The 19,560-nt window shown below is 33.2% G+C and overlaps 1 protein-coding gene across 1 annotated transcript; it reads right to left on the bottom strand.

The window, feature by feature from the left end:
• Positions 1-2,734: 2,734 nt before the first annotated feature.
• Positions 2,735-19,167, bottom strand: LOC134840277 (ras-related protein Rab7-like). The gene is made up of 6 exons (XM_063856029.1): positions 19,106-19,167; positions 14,114-14,295; positions 13,245-13,358; positions 12,797-12,978; positions 11,927-12,040; positions 2,735-3,197 (listed from the first exon to the last, which is right to left on the bottom strand). Exons 2-4 carry the CDS (start codon positions 14,183-14,185, stop codon positions 12,811-12,813), a joined length of 354 nt encoding a protein of 117 aa, XP_063712099.1. The 5' UTR covers positions 14,186-14,295; positions 19,106-19,167; the 3' UTR covers positions 2,735-3,197; positions 11,927-12,040; positions 12,797-12,810.
• Between the last annotated feature and the right edge of the window lie 393 nt (positions 19,168-19,560).

Raw genomic sequence — 19,560 nt, 5'->3', positions numbered from 1 at the left:
ATATTTTGAGTTCAAAAACTTATTTTTTTTACTCTTTTCTTGATTCGTTTCATAAGTTGTAGCTTAAAATCTGATTTATTTTCATGTTTTTCTATGATTTTTTTGCTTATTATTGAGAACACAATTTAGTTTTACCTGGCCCTTTTCTTGTTTGTTACACAAGATTATGCCCATATTCTGGTTTACAATGGTCTTCTATGATTTTATTGCAAAACTTTGATTTTAAAACCTGATTTATTTGGATCATTCTATTGAATTCTACCACATCTGGCACGAATGTTTATGTTTAAAAAATCGAGAATAAAAAACTTCAACAATTTTTTAGAGTGTTAGTTTTTTCCGCCGTGTTAGCAAAAAACTTGATGTTAGTGATGTTAGGATTTAAGTGAGTTTCCGATGGATTTTGGTGAGTCGGAAAATCCATCCATGCCGATTTAAATAGATTTTTTAGACACTCAAATCGATCTAAAATTTTCAAATAAGATCGATTTAAATTGATAAAAAATGGATTTAAGTGAGCTTCGGATGAATTTAGTGAGTCGGAAAATCCATCCAAATCGATTCAAATCGATTTTTTAGACACTTAAATTGATATAAAATTTTTCAAAAAGATCAATTTAAATCGATTTAAAATCCATTTAAGTTCGTAAAATATACATTGTTAATCGATTTTGATCGATTTAAAATCGATTTATAATCAATTTAAATCGACTAGAAACCATTTTTGTCAGTGAGGGTTATTTGGCTAGATTGCCAAAAAAACACAAGATTGCTTGTAGAGGCTTGACGCAAAACTTCTCTTATCATTTAAAGGCAAAAATATCATTTAAAACAAAGAAGAAAAATTGCAGTTTTTTTAACCAAAAACTCTTGCACCCTCAGTAAACTCTGACCTGGAGTCATATAGTTTTAGATTACTATATGGAGATACCAATAAGTACCTTACGTAAGCGTCTTCAAAGCCGTCACAAAACTAATCTGAACATTTTTTAGAATGTGATCTTTGTTCGTGTCTCTCAATGGATATATAAAACAATAGTATCCTAATGCAGGATTTGTTGTCAAAGAACAGCATCTGGGAGCGCATTTGGTTTTCTGAGAAATTGAATTAAAGGGAATTAGATGAAAACTGAAGCAGAAAATTCAAACACATTATTTGTTACAGAAAAATAAAGTCATTACATTAATAACTCTACAGTCGGCAGATTAATTGCTTCAAAAAAGTCACCCCAACCGAAAAAAAGTACGCGAAAATTTTTTCAATCACGTTCAGTAATTTTTAATGCAATTCTTTTTCGAACATGAATCGAGCCGAAAACTTCCACACTGTACAGTCAATGAAATTAATGAATGACGATGATCTGCTAAAACTTCAAAGTAGTTCAAAAATGATTTTGTTTTATAAAATTCAGAACCATTATGACCCAGAAAAAATAAAGTTTCAAAAATTACAAACTAGGATCCATTTCAAATATGGTTTTTATAGAGCAAAAATGATGCCAGTTTGAAATGAACTTATCCAGCTTACGTTTTTCAAATTAATTTCAAAAATTTGACTATCGGGTCTATTTTTTTTTTCATTTTATACGACGTAAAAGCTGTTAAACTTCGAGATAACTTGATTTTCAGAATCTTTGCTAAAAGTCTTCAATACTTTTGACTTTAGAAAACATTGAGTCAGCTGATTTTGCGAAAAACCCAATTTCATACGTTCAAATCAATTCTAAAAATCAAAGTTTCAAACCCTCATTGAAGGCAGTTGTAGGCCTGCCACTGGATACAAAATTGTTTTTGCAAAAATTGTTTTTCTAGCAATATTGTTCCGACTTTCGACAAATTGGGGGAAATATATGATCAGGTGGTTTTTGATTCAGACCAATTTTCAAAAAAGAAAACTTGGGGGATTCGCATACCATTATATTAATTTGACACGAGTCTAGCTAAACTGTTGGTTATATGATTTGGCACTGAAAAAGTGACAATCAATTTTTACGCGTGGCAATTCAGCCGCTCTACAAATTGTTCCAAATTGATTTGAGACAAACTATTAGTCTTATCAATTCTATACACGATTCAAAACTTAACAAGTCAAATTTGATATTATCAGCCTAAAATTCTTGGTATGTCAAAATTCCATTAATTAAAAATTAATTGAGACGAATTAATGGGCAGTCGGAACATTCAGGGCTTTGACCTGATACTAGCAGTCTTATATGCTTTCATGACGTATGATTAATGCAACAAAGCCTTTTATGTTAATTGTTCTTTCATCCAGGAGCAAACCTACGAGCTTGCAAGAAAAGATGTCAAAATATTTGACTTTTTTCTTAGATTAAATTTTGCGCTTTTTTAGTGACAAATGTCGTTCTCATGCCAAAAACGGCCAAAAATTTTAGTCAATCAAAACACCCTCCGTCATTTCAATAGTTTCAAAACTTCGATTAGATAAAATTATTAGCCGAAATAACCAAAACTATATAACTATTGTTCTGCTGAAACCATTTTAAGGAATTTTTCTTGCCTGATCAAAGTTTCACAAAAAAATTCCAAAGTTTCACAGAAGTTGTTAAAATTCCACATTCTTTTGGGTAATATTTTTTATCTGCAGGTGAAAGTTGATTTAAATGCCTGACCGTGTTGCTTGAGTTTGCTTGGCTGAAATTAGCCAATCAGATTCGACCTCAGATTATAACTCAAGATAGAGAAACATTGATTTTGTTAAATTTTGCTTCTTTGATGGTTCACAATGCAAGTGTTAATAAGTTGGTTGATTAAAATTGGCATACGACTTTGCTCTCAAACTTTGCAGTTCCGCCGGAGTCTAGTAACTTCATTCAATCTTGCATCCACTTCAAGCATTAGTAATCGATCAAATAATGTTTCATCATGATCAGAACATGTTGACAAAAAAAACTTCAGTAATTGAATTTAAAGCCATTAATCTTTTACAACTGATTTTTTATGAAAAAAAAATTGGTTTGATTTATCTGATGAAAGTTGATTATTTTGTCTGGATATTTTTCGGACATTTAAATTGAGGGCATGTAGTCAAAATTAATCGGAATAAAATTACAATTAATTCTGTAATTCAATCGATTCCTTTTTTGTGACGATGTTGGGATATCTTTTTCTTGCATAACTTTTTCTTGCATATCTTTTTCTTGCTGGAGGGTTCTTCTCGCCAGCATAAACATGGCCTAAAATAAAAAATATTTGGATATTTTATTCAATGTATTTTAGTTGTTTTGAGACACAAGAAAGATTTCTTGCTGGTTTGCGAACTCTAACTAGAATTTCACATTTCACTTCATATCCTAGACCATTGCGTTCAAAAACTTTTTGAGTTAGGATAGATTTAACTCCAAATTTATGCTTGTTAGTCGTGATAATTTAGAAACTTACTATTTTTTGTTTATTCAGTTGCCTTTGACATATCTCTATATGGTTTTATTCCAGTTATTTTTCCAATCTTCAAGAAAAAGGGATTATTTATGCTTAATGTGGTTTTATTATTCTCCAAAATTCAATAATTCCAAATTGAATTGAGGCTAGCTAATCGCTTCAATTAATTTCGCACGAAACGAGATTGATCTTTGACATTGTCAAAAATTTATAGATTTTTATTATGTTCTTTTCCCAAAACTATTCGATATGAATTAAGTGGCAATCGGAACATTCAGGGCGTTTCCCTGGTATTCGAACAGCTTGTTTTAAGAGGCGAATCTATCTTTGCTAATTAGGCGTTAACCGAGAAGCTACAGTTTAAACGTTGTCATTTTTCCAGCAAAATTGTTCTGTCGACGTAAGAGGAAAAAACTTACTTTCCAGCAAATTTAAATCCTAATAGCAAATTTTCCAAAAACAACACTAATTGAGATTGAGTTTTCAAAATTATCATAATGATTATGTTGATTATGGTTATTGGTATGAATAATATCTTTAGTATGATGACAAATAATTTCATTATGACTTTATGAGTAATTTTATAGTAATTTGCGACTTATGATACAAATAATTGTCATTTGTCAGACGTTCTGTTGAAAAACGACGCCCTGTCAAAAAGTATCTGGAAGTAGTTTTGTTGTGGGGAAAAGAATGAATGTTTGTCTAAGCCAAAGATATCCCTTTGTATCAGGTATGAAAAAAACCTACCTCCGATTCACAAACTGTTTTTGATGTTATTGGTCTTTTTAAAATGGACCATTGATTGTCATTTTTTTCTACGCCAGAAACAATTTTACGCCTTGTCTTAAGCTAAAAAATTTTTGACCGTGGAACGATTAAGGGAAAAGTGCAGGCTTCAATATAATGCGTTAAACATAAAAATTTCATCAAAAACTCGCTACGTAGTTCAAATTAAAACTTACTACGTCTGTACAGTTTAAATATCTAACTAAAAAGAAAAAATGTAGCTAATAACGTTACATGTTTATGTGGCAGCAACAAAACAATCAGCCCATCAGTTTTAATTTTTAAAATTGAGCTTGTTTAGGAAATTTGGCGTTTCAATTTTGGCCATCGGCATAAAATGGAAGAGCAGATGAGAGCTTAATGTTCTCTTTAAAAATATTTGTTTGTCGTAGGCAAAATCTGGCTTAGAAAATTTGATTATTTAGACGTTGGAAAGAAGTAAGGAATATATATTCCAGGGTTGGATTTTTCTATTCAGACCAATTTTTAAAAAGCTAACGGCGTGTGCGCGTCGATCCTGCAATGTTGAGATTGCCAAGCGCGTGTGCTTGCACTTGTCCAAAGAGCGCCTTTGCTGCGGCAATATTTTTTGAAAGCTTGTGTCAATATTCGAATTGTTGGTGCGTAGAAAATTATCCGCACTCATGTATAATCGTTCCAAACTGAATTGAGGCTAGCTAATCGATCGTATTAATTTCCTACGATTCAAGTTTTTACACTTGGTATTTGATAATCTCCAAAATTGGAGTCAAGCACAACAGGCCGACGGGACTTCAAGTCGAAGGGACTTTCAGCCGAAACTTAAACTTTACAAACGCCTAAAACGTCAATTTTTCAGCTGTTAATTGTTGGTTTTCAAAAATTTAAACAAGTTCAGTTCATAATCAGCGTTCCTCATAACCATGGACCACTTAAAAATGGTATCAGATAGTTAGATCGGCTCGGCGGAATTTGAAATGCTTAAATCATGCACTTGAAAAACCCCTTCAACAATGTTTTAATTTTTAACATTCCTAAATATCAATTGGAGGCTCAAAATTTATGTAAAAGCCAATAAGTTGAAAGAAATCTCATGAAACTGAAAAATTCTTGGAAATAGTTTTAAAATTAACCACATTTGATGTCTTTCTGACAAAATTTTTGGCTTGAAATCCCTAATTTTGCGATTCGGCTTGAAGTGCCGTCGGTTTGATGTCCGGCAACCACAAAACTTATAGTTTTTCAATATTTTGATTAATAATTTCAATATATTAATTTTAATTAAGGGCAGTCGGAACTTTCAGGGCTTGTGTTAGTTAACTCAGCATTGCGTTGTTATAATGATTTTTCTGCTGTTAAGTTAAAGTTGGAAAAATTAACCTCCGTTCTGTCAAAAACCTGTCAAAATTTGTCTGCTGTTTTGGATTCCACGGACAGATAGCTAAAACACTGTGTTGCTCCAAAAACAAGCAGTTTTGCGTAATCCGCAACAAAAATTGGGGAATCTGGAACCACTTTGTGGAATCCATGAACAAATAATGATATATGTGTTAAGTAAACTTAAGCTGTCGCGGAATCCGCAACTGTAAGTGGAATCCGCAGATTGTAAGCGAAATCCGCAAATTGCAAGCTGAATCCGCAAATTGTAAGCGGAATCCGCATAATTTTGCGGAATCCACATCGCTCAGCTGCTTATTGTCGAGGCAATTTGTTCCAGTCAAGTCCATGAAGGGTAGGGAACTACATGAATCTTCTGCGGAATACCCTTTCTGGTTGTTCACAAGCTCCGGGCGATCTTTCTGCTTGAAACTTTCGAGCAAATTTCTTAGCGGCTGAAGGTGCGAGGTCGCTTTCGACAGCCCCATCAGACTCAGCAGAAGCAATGAATTCTAGAATTGCAAAAAAGATGACTGAGAATCAGTTTGCATGGCCTGCGAGAGTTGTACACTCATGAAACTCGGGTACACTGAAGGCTTGCTGATTGCAGGTCGAACAACAATTGACTGACTCGGCTCTTTTTGCATTGTGTTTCTTTCCCGTTGTGTAACTGGGTCCCAAGTTTTGTTCACATGTAGTCTCTAATTCTCCTCATGCAAACTTAGTTTCTGCAGAATGGGTATTCCAACATTTTCTTGAGCTACTCGGTTTAAAGCTGTAGTCTTGCTTTCGCCGGTTGTTTTGGCAATTGATGATTTCATCAATTAAGGATATTTCGTCATTTTTATGTTTACTGAAAAACTAAATCAGACGTAACTTTGTACACTCCGGTATAATGTAGATAGAAAGATTTTGGATGCAGCTCATTCCGTTTTAATCAAGTCTAATATAGCTTCCGGGGTCGAGGTTGTGGTTTTATTTTCAGACCGTGTTGACTAAAATTTAGCATTTTCAGACCTTTTTCGGACCACAATATAGTATGTTAAGAGCATTGGACTAGAAAACGCTATGTTCAGACCGAGTGAAAAATATATTTTCCAATTTTAGCTCGTTTGGATAGCAAAAATCCGGATTCAGACCGTGTGGACCGAAAGACTCCAATTTCAGACAATGTGGACCGACAAAATTCGCTTTCTGGCCGAATCCGGGTTCAGAGCGTATGGCCCGAGAAAAATCGGGATTCAGACCGAATGGACCGGAATTCCCGGTTTTAGGGCACAAAGAATTCGAAAAGCGGTTTCAAAATTATGGAACAAACAAAAATTGTTTGTTTGTAAGTATGTATGTGTGTGAGTATGTATGTGTGTATGTATGTTTGAATGTACGTATGTATGTATGTATTTATGTATGTATTTATGTATGAAAGTATATGTGTTTGCATGTATGTATGTATGAATGTATGAATGAATGAATGTACAAATTTATGTATGTATGTAGGTATGTATATGTTTGTAAATGTATGTATGCATGTGTGGAAAAATTCACAACTCGAGTTGTGAACTGTCATCAAGAAAGTTTTGAGCGTTTGTTCTTTGTTTGTTTGTTAATTGTAGCATAAAAGAATAGCAATTTGCAATAAAAATTTATACAATAACTTTTCAAATGAACTGGCTTTTTTGGCATTTGTTGATATTTGTTCCGACTTTCGATACGAAAGTAACTGAATATTTGTGCTCGGGGTGGGTTTTTTTTTCTTCAGACAAATCTCGACTTTTTAACTAGCCATTTTTGACGGATTTTTTTTATATCATTCAAAAGGTATGCTTGTCCTGAGCCTAAATTTGAAAAAATATTTCACCTGTGATCATTTTTCATAAAGTTAAGAGGGGTTAAAGATTGCCATTTTGGCCATTTTGACCAATTTGGGACAATTAACGCGCAATATAATTCGCACTATTAACGCGTAAGCGAGATTTAATCCGTCTTATAAATCGTTCCAAATTGGTTGAACGAAGCTTATTTGCCATAATTGATTTGTTACAAGGTACGAAATCTATCTTTTTGTACTTTATTTGGCGTGTGGGGAGATGATTTTCATAAAAAGATTTCAAATTTTAGAAAAAAATTTTTAATTTTATTTTATTTCATTTAATTTTTTTATGTATTACTGCTGCTCAATAAATCTTAGAAGGCAGTCGGAACATTCAGGGCTTTGCCCTGATACGAGCAGTCTTGTTTATCTTTTATGGTTACTGAAACAAATATCTTCTTCTTTGAAAGTATTATGGGAAAGTATCATGTTTTCGTAAAATAGAGGATAAGTCTTGAACAGTATTTAAACTTCAGCGTTTCAAAGTTTAAAAAGGTCTTTAAAATTATTGATCAGTCAAACCCTACGTTGAGAACACATAGTTCAAATTATGAAAGTTATTCATAAATATATCCGTGAAACTATCTAATGTTACAGGAACATTCAATTTAAACCTAAAAAGCATAACCATGTGGTGCACATCAGGTTACGTAGATGATGTAGCCTTTTTTAGAGTCAAAGAAAATAGTTAACAGACTTATTGAATAATTTGGTTGTATCAACTGAAAAAGAACAATTAATTAGGTCTTGATGATTTTTTGATTTTTTCAGGAATTCATACTTTGCAGACTTTATGTTCGGACTTTGCAGATTTTATGTTCTGACCGTGCAGACTTATGATCAGACTTTGCAGACTTATGTTCAGAATTTGCAGACTATATTTAGTCGTATATTTAGACTTTATGTTCAAGTTTTGCAGACTTTATGTTCAAGCTTTGCAGACTTTTTGTTCAGGCTTTGCAGACTTATGTTCAGGCTTTGCAGACTTCTGTTCAGATTTTGCAGACTTATGCTTAAGCTTTGCAGACTTTGACCTGCGTTGCGAGTGCTACCATGAGTTTTCGTCCCCAACGCGAATCGATTCAGTCTTATCAAGTCTGAACATAAAACCACGACCTCAACCCGGGTTGGATACTTCGCTTCGAATCTGTTTTCTGTCGGCTAGTGATGCTGATTTATTTTACTTCATAGTTTTTGAAGGTAGATGCACTAATTCGTTTAATAAGCGAGCCCTGTATTACAGCCTACTTATGGATACCAAAAAAGTGTTGTTTCCATCGTCAAAGTTTCAGATATAGCTCAAACAGAGCGTTGCCAGATATATTTGTCAATTTTTTCCTGCTCTTTCATCTCAATCAATTTCATCATTTTCGAAAACATTTCTGCCTGGCTCTCTTATAAATTCGTTTACCCTCTTTCTGTGTTCATCTCGGCCAGGCTTTGAAACTGATTTAGTTTTTGAGGAATGACAGTCCTAGAAGTACTCCAGGAAGTCCACAGAAACATTGGTCATTGTCTTGAGCGAATCTTTTCTTACTGAGGAACTGCCTTCCGCATAAGTTGGCAGAGCAGATGAGAACTCAATGCTCTCTCTAAATATCATTGTTGTAGGTAAACTTTAGCCTTGTTTTCTCAGCGTCACTTGATGGGTTTCAAGTTTTCATTTTGAACACTTTTATCAGTTCCAGTCCAAAACATGCGTTCACTGTTCACCCAGATGTTGCTTCCATAACCTCTTCTTGCAGCAGCTCCATGCGTATTCGTTTTGAGATGCTAAGAGACGTCGTGATCTGGGAATTTGTGAGTTGCAGAAGTGTTTCGAATATTGAGGGCATTATATTACACTGGGTTATGTACCAGCTGGTCGAAATGATAAGTGAGAAGGGATTCGTTTATATGTAAAGAAGTCTTAAGAAAATCACCGCAAGAAATGAGCGGTTTTTGAGCGGTTTTTCAAGCAAGATTTGAGCGGTTTGAGCGATTTTTCCGAAAAAACCGTCCAAACCGCCCAAACCGCTCAAACCGCTCAAATCTTGCTGAAAAACCGCTCAAACCGCTCATATCTTGAGCGGTTTTTGAGCGGGATCTCGACCCGGGTTGTAACTGTTTGTCAGGTTATTTTCACGCAGGTTTTTTCTGACATGCGCCCAATAGACAGATTTTCAAGAGCAATTGAGCTTTGCGTTCTCCTTAACTGGTCCTCGGAGAACTCTTTCGACATCTTCCGGCTCAGCTAGCGGCAAATGTGTTGACTGATCTGTCGTATCCTTGGTAGCTGGTTCCTTTTTTTTGTGTTTGTTCTGCGTATTATACTGTTTTTATTCTATTGAGTTTCGAAAAATGGTTGAAAAAAGATATAAACTAATTTCTGCGGTTGTTTGATTCTAATATTATTAAAACAGTTTTGTAATCAAAAATCATGATTATTGAGTTTTTTAGAAAAAAAATGCTTGTCATACAATTCCTATACATGAAAATTGTATGGCAAGCATTTTTTTCAGAATAATAAAGTTTTCAGAAATACTGTAAAAAAAAACGTTTTTTCAAGAAAAATTAAATGAGTTAATAGCGTTTTTCGCCAGATGAAAGCTTTTTGATTACCGAAAACGATTTTTCAGTTTGAAATCAAAGAAAAAGATTTTCAAACACTTTCCAATGAAAATTGTATGCAAGTATTCTTTCGTTAAAAACTAAATTTTTTAAAAATGCTTAAAAACGATCTTCTGAAAAATCCACTTGATGTAATAGCGTTTTCCGGCATGAACACATAGATGTTGCGCGCTCTGTATAATTTTTCATGTTTTTCTGTATCTTTCCTTGAATTCTTTTTTCTCAAACAAATGTAGAAAAAATGAATTTCAAAAAACTTTATCTCTTCATTTTTTCCTCTTTTTTTTCGGCTCAGGCTTCTATTTTTTTGGGCCAGCTACTGTGATGCAAACCACTTGTATCACTTGTATCGCAAGTGGTGCAAAATTTAGCTTCGCCTGTGGGTTCGCCTGTATTGTTTTTTCCACGCTAGTTTGTCATGCTTTGTTTGCAATATAAGAAATGTTTCCAATATTTAATTGATTGGAAATTTTTTTCCTTAACATTTTCTTTCTCATTTTTTTTACTTTCTTGCACGATAAAATGTCTTTGTAGATGTTAGTTATGAAACTAAATATGGCAAATGGATGCAGATGACAGAACGGTTGTCCCGTGACAGAATGTGATGCAGCTCATTGAAATGGCTGAACCATCATTTTTGTCAGTTTTTGGGTTTTGCGTTGTTCAACTCAGTTACAAGTTTGTTTTTCGCGTTTGATCCCCCACCCCAGATATTGGTTCTCATTGAATTAGGTGTGAAAACTTGTTGCACTCTCAAGAGCTGAGAAAATTTACTTGCAGATAACGCAGAGATTGAGCTTCAAATCTCTAAATTACCGTAATTTTTGTCATATTTTTTTCTCTGTTCAGAGATTGCACTTTTTTAAAATGAGATGAGGCATCAATTACGACCAAGCCAATTAATCCCACAAGATGATTAATTGGCTTAGTCCTAATTGATGCCTCATCTCATTTTAAAAAAGTTGTAATCATAAAATTTTCATATATGAAAGTTTTCTAGTCATGCTATTTTCATATATGGGAAATTTCTAATCATACAAATTCCGTATATAGAAAAAAAATTATCATAGAGATTTCATAAAATTTTCTATACGTATAGTATGTATAGAATTGTATAACAAGAAGTTTCTCATATATGGAAAGTGTATGAAAATTTTGGTGAACCCGGGATGCTCTATGTGAACAAAATTAAACTGCTAAAAATGGGCGTCTTTGAAGGCCAGAAGAGTTCACTTCGTACTAACGCAGAGTGGGAAATTTTTACTAAACGGGTAAAATGGGAAAATAACTATTTTGTTTACACTTACCTGATTTTTTTTAATGTAAATTTGAAAAGTATTCCGCATAATTCGAGGTTTGATGGCCAAAACTAAAATTTGATGCCTTTGACAGAACCCTCAACTTGAGTACCGACTCTATTTTTGGTCTGTTTTCGCTGGAGTCGGACGCTCTGTAAACGTTCGGCCATGATCACATAAACTCAACATCGGAAATTATGATTGTTACGATAACTTTTTTGATTTTCATATTAATTATGATCTTCATCATTAGGTTTTTTTAGTATTGCTTTTATGATTCTTATAACTTTTATTCTTCCTGTTTTTAATCCTTAAAGTTTATTAATTGTATTATCATGATCATCATTATTATCATTTTTTTTAAAATAACTTTAAGTATTAAGTGACTAATAATTCTAGCATATCACTGCTGAAGTTTTGCTTGACCAAAAATTGCGGGAATAAGAAAATTGCGGAAATATGAAAATCCATATTTCATACAATGAAATATGGAAAAATGGAAATATGAAAATAAGGAATGATTATAAGGTCCTTAATTAATAAGGTCCTTAATGTTTAATTAAGGACCTTAATTATAAGGTCCTTAATTAAACAAGCTTACATTATCAACTGCACTGACATCATCTGCATCTACTTCGAAATGTGGAATATTGTGATGATTTTGACACCACTGCTGCGCTCTCCTTGCTCCTACAACTCTTTCGCTCTGATTCATCTAAGGTATAAAAAGTGAATGAATCAATTATATTTTTTTTAATTGTGAGATCAAAGTAGGAAGAAAATCTGAAAAGCAATTTATTTTGCGTTTTCGTGTCTTAAGTTGGATCAGTCATAACACATTTTTGATAGCCTTGGTACAATTTTTCAGCAATGATAGTCTCAACTCTTCCCTTATTTGATTGAAGAGACTTATTTTCCCTCGAAAGAAACTTAGTGAGCCAGCCCATAACCCCAAAAAGTTTGCAAATTGATTGAAACTGGGACTCTATGTGTAACTTGTTAGGTTTCCATACAAGAGTAAGATATATAAATAGTTTAAAAGGGGTTGTTTTGAATATTTCTGGGAGGTTCATCAAAAAAGCCATTTTTTAGTCCTCCGAACAAAAAAAAGTTGCTGGTAGTAAAACTATTAGAACTTTAATGGTACTTCAGCAAACATTTGAATTATTTGAAATCATTCTATTTGCATATCAAATGCAGTAAAATATCACGCGATAAAGGGTTCGCAATATCAAGCTTAATTTATTTAAAAAAAAATGGTAAAGATCATTAAAAAAATCTTCTGTCCAAAAACATCTAAGAATGACTGCGCTCCAGTGCAACTAATTGTTTTCATTTTGAATCATGTAGAAAGTATTCATCAGAGGAAGGATTATATTTGCTGAAGAGATGCTTATATAAAATTTTTAGGGCTGGAAAAATTTTAGGAAGACAGTTATGCGTGCACTAGCTGGTGTTTTTTTATACTGACATTCGTTCCGATTACTATGAAGGGGAATATTTCTGGGTTGGGTGGATCGCAATGATGAGGAAACTCATCCATTTTTGAATCAAGCTGGAGGAACGAATTCCAATTGGAGACATCGTAGACCAACACACAGCAATCAGCATCTCTGTAGAATGCAACTCCAAGAGATTGGAAGCGTTCTTGGCCTAATTATTAAAAACTATTTTACCGGGATAACTAATCAGACAACGAATCGTGCCGTAATACCTAAGTTTAACTCCGGTTGAAGACCTGGATTGAGGTTGTAATTTCATGTCAAGACTGCTGTGACCAAATTTTGGCATTTTCAGACCATCCCAAATAAAATTGAGTATTTCTAGACAGCCGCAACCACAACTCATTGTTTTCTCTTTTTGCTGATCATTCTTTTTACATACTATATGCACAAGCTTACATTATATCACAAGCTTACATTATCAACTGCACTGACATCATCTGCATCTACTTCGAAATTTGGAATATTGTGATGATTTTGACACCACTGCTGCGCTCTCCTTGCTCCTACAACTCTTTCGCTCTGATTCATCTAAGGTATAAAAAGTGAATGAATCAATTAATTTTTTTTTAATTGTGAGATCAAAGTAGGAATAAAATCTGAAAAGCAATTTATTTTGCGTTTTCGTGTCTTAAGTTGGATCAGTCATAACGCATTTTTGATAGCCTTGGTACAATTTTTCAGCAATGATAGTCTCAACTCTTCCCTTATTTGATTGAAGAGACTTATTTTCCCTCGAAAGAAACTTAGTGAGCCAGCCCATAACCCCAAAAAGTTTGCAAATTGATTGAAACTGGGACTCTATGTGTAACTTGTTAGGTTTCCATACAAGAGTAAGATATATAAATAGTTTAAAAGGGGTTGTTTTGAATATTTCTGGGAGGTTCATCAAAAAAGCCATTTTTTAGTCCTCCGAACAAAAAAAAGTTGCTGTTAGTAAAACTATTAGAACTTTAATGGTACTTCAGCAAACATTTGAATTATTTGAAATCATTCTATTTGCATATCAAATGCAGTAAAATATCACGCGATAAAGGGTTCGCAATATCAAGCTTAATTTATTTAAAAAAAATGGTAAAGATCATTAAAAAACCTTCTGTCCAAAAACATCTAAGAATGACTGCGCTCCAGTGCAACTAATTGTTTTCATTTTGAATCATGTAGAAAGTATTCATCAGAGGAAGGAATATATTTGCTGAAGAGATGCTTATATAAAATTTTTAGGGCTGGAAAAATTTTAGGAAGACAGTTATGCGTGCACTAGACTGGTGATTTTTTATACTGACATTCATTCCGATTACTATGAAGGGGAATATTTCTAGTTTGGGTGGATCGCAGTGATGAAGAAACTCATCCATTTTTGAATCAAGCTGGAGGAACGAATTCCAATTGGAGACATCGTAGACCAACACACAGCAATCAGCATCTCTGTAGAATGCAACTCCAAGAGATTGGAAGCGTTCTTGGCCTAATTATTAAAAACTATTTTACCGGGATAACTAATCAGACAACGAATCGTGCCGTAATACCTAAGTTTAACTCCGGTTGAAGACCTGGATTGAGGTTGTAATTTCATGTCAAGACTGCTGTGACCAAATTTTGGCATTTTCAGACCATCCCAAATAAAATTGAGTTTTTCTGGACACCCGCAACCACAACTCATTATTTTCTCTTTTTTGCTGATCATTCTTTTTACATAGTATATGCAGTATTGTATCACATCACGCGGTTAGCGGTTTGCAATTTCAAGCTAAATTTAAAAAAAAAGTTGGGAAAGATCATTGAAAATCTTTTGTCCAAATAAATCTTATAACGACTGCGATCCAGTGCAATTTCTTTTTTTTTCTGATCAGTGCAATTTTCTCCAGTGCAATTTCTTTTTTTTTCGATCAATTTTCGAATCATGTAGAATATAATTATATAAAGAAGTAATATATTTGCTATTAGAGACGTTTAAATGAAATATTTGGGGCTGGGCAAAATAATTAGGAAGGCAGTCATGCGTGCACTAGACTGGCGATTTTTTATACAAACATTCATTCTGATTGCTATGAAGGGAAATATTTCTGGGTTAGGCGGATCGCATTGATGAAGAAACTCATCCCTGTATGAGTCGGAATGAATAGGAATGAATTCATTTAAAAGAAATCGTACACCAAAACAGCAATCTGCACCTCTGTAGAATGGAAATCCAATAGATTGAAAGCGTTGTTGGCCTAATTATTAAAAACTATTTTGTCGGGATAACTAATCATACGAAAAATCATGCCGTAATGCCTAAATATTTGCTATTAGAGACGTTTAAATGAAATATTAGTTCAAGCTTTCGTTTCTTCTCGTGTAAGTTGTTACGCGGAGCATAAAAACTGGGTACAGTTATCTTATCCGTATTAGCGAAAGTAAAAAAGACGAGTGTTGCAAGAGCAGTATGGTTCCAGAACAAGACCAAATTATTATCTCTGATTGGCTAGGACGAACTTATTTTGCATCAGCCCCTGCATCTGTAACTGCATATTGATCACGAAAAGTTTACATCAGTTCACATTTGTTGCCATTGGTAATTGCTTAGTGAGATTGTGCAAAAAAAACAATGAATGTTTAGAAGAGTTCATTAAATTGAGCAAGAAAATTTTAAGGTCATGCAGCCAGACAGACGACCATGCGTTTGCGGATGTGGAGTTTTCTGTGAATTTTTCTGGCAAATTCTTCAGGGCAAAGAATAAAATGCGTAACGAGTAGTTTGATAGTTAAAGCTTCGTTCAATTGATTCATTCTGCACTTGGATAATTTGTTTTTTTTTTAACAACTGTTTTGTGTGCACCGCCGTTTAAACGAACCTGCTGTGTCCCAGATTTGTAAAACTACACGTTTTTCATCGACCAAAATCTACAAGACCAAAGTTCAAGCTAGTATACCTAATTTCGGTGGGTTTTTTCAAGGGGCGCACAACAGTGCCAAAATACATTGGCACTGAAACTGAAAATGTGTTTAACAGTGCCGAAAAATGATGAAATTTAAAGTTTTGCGTTATTTGATTGGTCAGAAAAGTTAAGGGCGCCCCGTTTTGGTAAATGTTGGTTGTTTAACAAGCGGCATCAATTATAATGGCCATTCTTGTCTTTAAAATTTTTTTTTAATATTTGAATTACGTTACTTGTCAGTGATTTGGGATGAAAAAACAGTGGGTTGTTCAGTAAATTGATGTATCAGCAAACCGAAAACGACGGACCAGATCAGTTAACTAAAATTTCAAAATAATTGCATCTTTTGATTTCATAATCACATTTAAAAAATCTCAGATTTATACAAAAAATTTCATTTCTTTCGTACAGCAAAAACGTGATTTAAAATTGAAATAAATCGACTCTTTTCAGGAATCTTGCAACCTTCAATTTTCATTTTAGCTCATGAAAATTCGAGGGTGTATAAACCAGTAGAATTATAAGCCAACCGAAAATACATAATTGTTATATATTAGTTATCTAACAAGTATGTAACTGTTAAAAATGTCAAGCAAATTTAATTCCTCTGATAGCACTTTTTAAATGGTTTGTATACTCAGCGCTTTTTTGTTTGATGCATGCTTCGGCCATTTATTTACACTCGTAAGGTCAATTCTATTTGAAAAAAAAATAAAGTTATTACGTAATTCAAACTACGTATATGGTTAATTACTGATACATTGGTTTACTGAACACAAGCCTAAGAACAGTATTCAAAACATTCTTTGACACTGATGAGCAACGTTTCAGTTCGGAACGTTTGCACTTTGGCACTGTTACCCTGCTAAAATACCCCATTTACAAAAACTAAAATAAAAAATCATCCTAGTTTGTACCAAAAGAAAAATTGATCGCTTACCGAACTGTTTAATTCGTCAAAGACTAGAAAGCCCTTTACCTCGGTTTAAAGTCATTGACTCTAATTTTTACAGAGCCCGTCCCTCCGTTAGCAAGCTTAGCTTGTAAGCCGTTCGCGCGACTGCGTTGGTCATGATTTTGTTGCTTAGGCTGTTTGATTTTATGTTGTTTGAGCAATAGACAATTAGTTCAACCATTCACTATTTCACCAATCAGATTTCGAGTTAAATAATTTTGGTACAAACCTGACCAATGTTTTTTTTCTATAGGGAAATTTAGTACAAACTTCTAATCATTTGAAAATTTATGGCAGATCTACAACAGGCAATCTCCCGCTCTAAATTTGCAGTGTTCAATTGATCTTATTGAGAACTAATCTAGGTTGCTCTTTTACTAAAAAGTTTTAATTTGTAATGCAATATTACGATGCCAATTTTAGTTATATCTTGCCATATATAGTCTTGGATTACTCTTCAAAAAGGTGTGCAGTTCATTTTTCAGGTAGCTATAATCTGATAACTGAAGTTAGCTTGAACTTTTCTATGCCTCTTTGTTCGTAAACTCTGATACAATAGTGGCTCTCTGCTTGTCTATACATAGCGAGTGCAGTCTGGTTTTACTGGCGCTACTATTATCACCCAACAGGATTACCTAAGAAGTGTTCTGAGCGGTGAAAGAAAAATCAACTCAGCAAAGTTTGGGATCTACTTAACAATCTCCACCCCTTTCAAGAAAGGGGGGAGATTGTTAAGTAGATCAAAACGGTCGATTTTTCGACCGATCAGGATCCAGCAAAATTGAAACTCTAAATAGAAAGGTCAGTGCTATTTTACTGTATTTATTTATAGGGGTGGAGATTCTTAAATAGGTACCATTGGGGGGGGGGGGGGGGTGGGGAGGATTGTTGCATAGTTCCAAAGTTTGTTTTACATCAACTGTATTTAAAAACTTCGGCAAAACTCAGTCAAGTTTTACGAATCAAACTTTCAAGTTTCCTGGAATCATCAAAAACAAAAAAACCAGTGGATTGTCCAAAAAGTATCATTAACTTATAATCAGTTTGAAAACTTTCCGTAAAAGTAACCTTTTATTTAATTTAATATCATTTCACAATGTCTTCAGAGTATCCACCCGCATCCAAGTTTAGGCGTAAATAATCGATTATAACGGATTATTATGATAATTTTTTGACAATTATAATCGATTATAATTACCAAAATTAGGTCCTTAAGGGACTTATAATTGATTATAATCGTGATATTTTCCAAGAAATTATAATCCCTTATAATCGATAATAATTGATTACAGTTCTTAATAAAAACCCTTAAAATCAATTATAATCGATTATAATCGATTATAATGTCTCATTTTGCCGAAATTTTGCGATATTCAAATGATATCTTATGGGTTATTAATTTTTGTGTCAATAAGAAAATCTCTAAAAGAGAGATCTCTTGAACACTTTGGTTCATCTGAACACAAAGTTTTACCACGAAACAAAAGTTTCATAGAGATCCTTTCATATGAAGGGAAAGGTTCTCGCGGTATATGAAAAATAAATTTTTCGAATCAATGATGAGACTAAATCAATTTGCTGATGTTTTGGTGTTTAAAAAAAGCTTAAAATATGCATCACAAAACAACCCTAATGGGGGAGAAATGAAAACAAAACTTATAATTTTGAATCAATTGGAAAACTTTTAAAATATTTTTCTCATTTTTCATAGAAACCAATGTCCACAAAAAGCATAAAATATAAGCAATTTAGATGCAACTTCGAACACAAAAATGGACAAACAAAAGGGATTATAATCAATTATAATCGATTATAATGGATTTTTGTGCAAAACTAATGAAATAGAAATTTGATAAAAAATAATGGATTATAATCAATTATAATCGATTATAAATTTATCGAAAAATAGTCGAATAAAAAATCGACTATAATCGATTATAATTGATTATAATTTGATTTTGAAAAGAGTAATTATAATCGATTATTAATTGGTGAAAATCGATTGTTTCTCAATTTTAGTGAGACTGGTACTAAAATCTTAATATAATCGATTATTAACGCTTGAAACTGGATGCTGGCAATAAAATTATTTCAGTTATCGTCTCAGATATTTTCTCTCAAAAAATAAAAAAAAAAAATAAAATACATACGTCTTTCGAAAATCCTTCAAAACTGTTTCATAATTTGGTTTTTTAAAAATCGCATAAAATTCAAATTCAATATAATCCATATTTCCATTCACTGATTATTACAGCATCTACGAGTTCTTTCAGTTTTTAAATGTGAAGGCTTATATGATTTTGGACTTTTGATTCTATGATAATTTAATGAAAAGTTTTCTTTTTTGAGGCCCATGATTTTGAATGAATTAATTACTCTATAATGATTGAATTTTTGCTTACCTTCAATAAAAGGCTGCTCTGTGATTCGTTCATGTTTTGTTAGAAAATGATCAAATGCAAATCCAATCAATCCAAGTTTCTTTATATATTTAACCTAATGCAATCAAATATAACAAGTTTGTTAGTTAATGTGAGACGAAATTGGAGTTTTGACACATTATGCCAACACCAAAACTGCATCTTGAATAACTGTGCATGAATAGTTAAGAATGAAATGTCAATTATTTAGAGATTGCAAAACCAAATGGACTCTTGGATGAGACAAAACTAACAGGAGCTAAAACAGCAGAGCTGAACATGAATTGTTAATAAGCATTTCCGAAAATTTCATATAAGTTCACATCCCCCGCGCTTAGGTCGGTGACAATCCAAACCTTTTTATCGTTATGATTTGTTGTAATTTTAGAAAACCAATTTTTATGAAAGCCATAAGGAAGCTATTTTCAATTTCATTT

Source organism: Symsagittifera roscoffensis, chromosome 2, assembly GCF_963678635.1.
Source record: "Symsagittifera roscoffensis chromosome 2, txSymRosc1.1, whole genome shotgun sequence".
NCBI classification, from domain to species: Eukaryota; Metazoa; Xenacoelomorpha; order Acoela; family Convolutidae; genus Symsagittifera; species Symsagittifera roscoffensis.
Note: the sequence above shows the minus strand (reverse complement) of the source record. Positions and strands in the feature narration are given on the sequence as shown.

Excerpts from the sequence above, each read along its gene's own strand:
- LOC134840277 (XM_063856029.1), bottom strand. The coding sequence starts at position 14,185 with ATGGATGAGTTTCTTCATCACTGCGATCCACCCAAACTAGAAATATTC. Across the intron at positions 13,359-14,113 it reads TCATAGTAATCGGAATGAAT|ATGAATCAGAGCGAAAGAGT; the intron begins GTCAGTATAAAA and ends TTTATACCTTAG. Across the intron at positions 12,979-13,244 it reads ATGTCAGTGCAGTTGATAAT|GCCAAGAACGCTTCCAATCT; the intron begins GTAAGCTTGTGA and ends TTTAATAATTAG.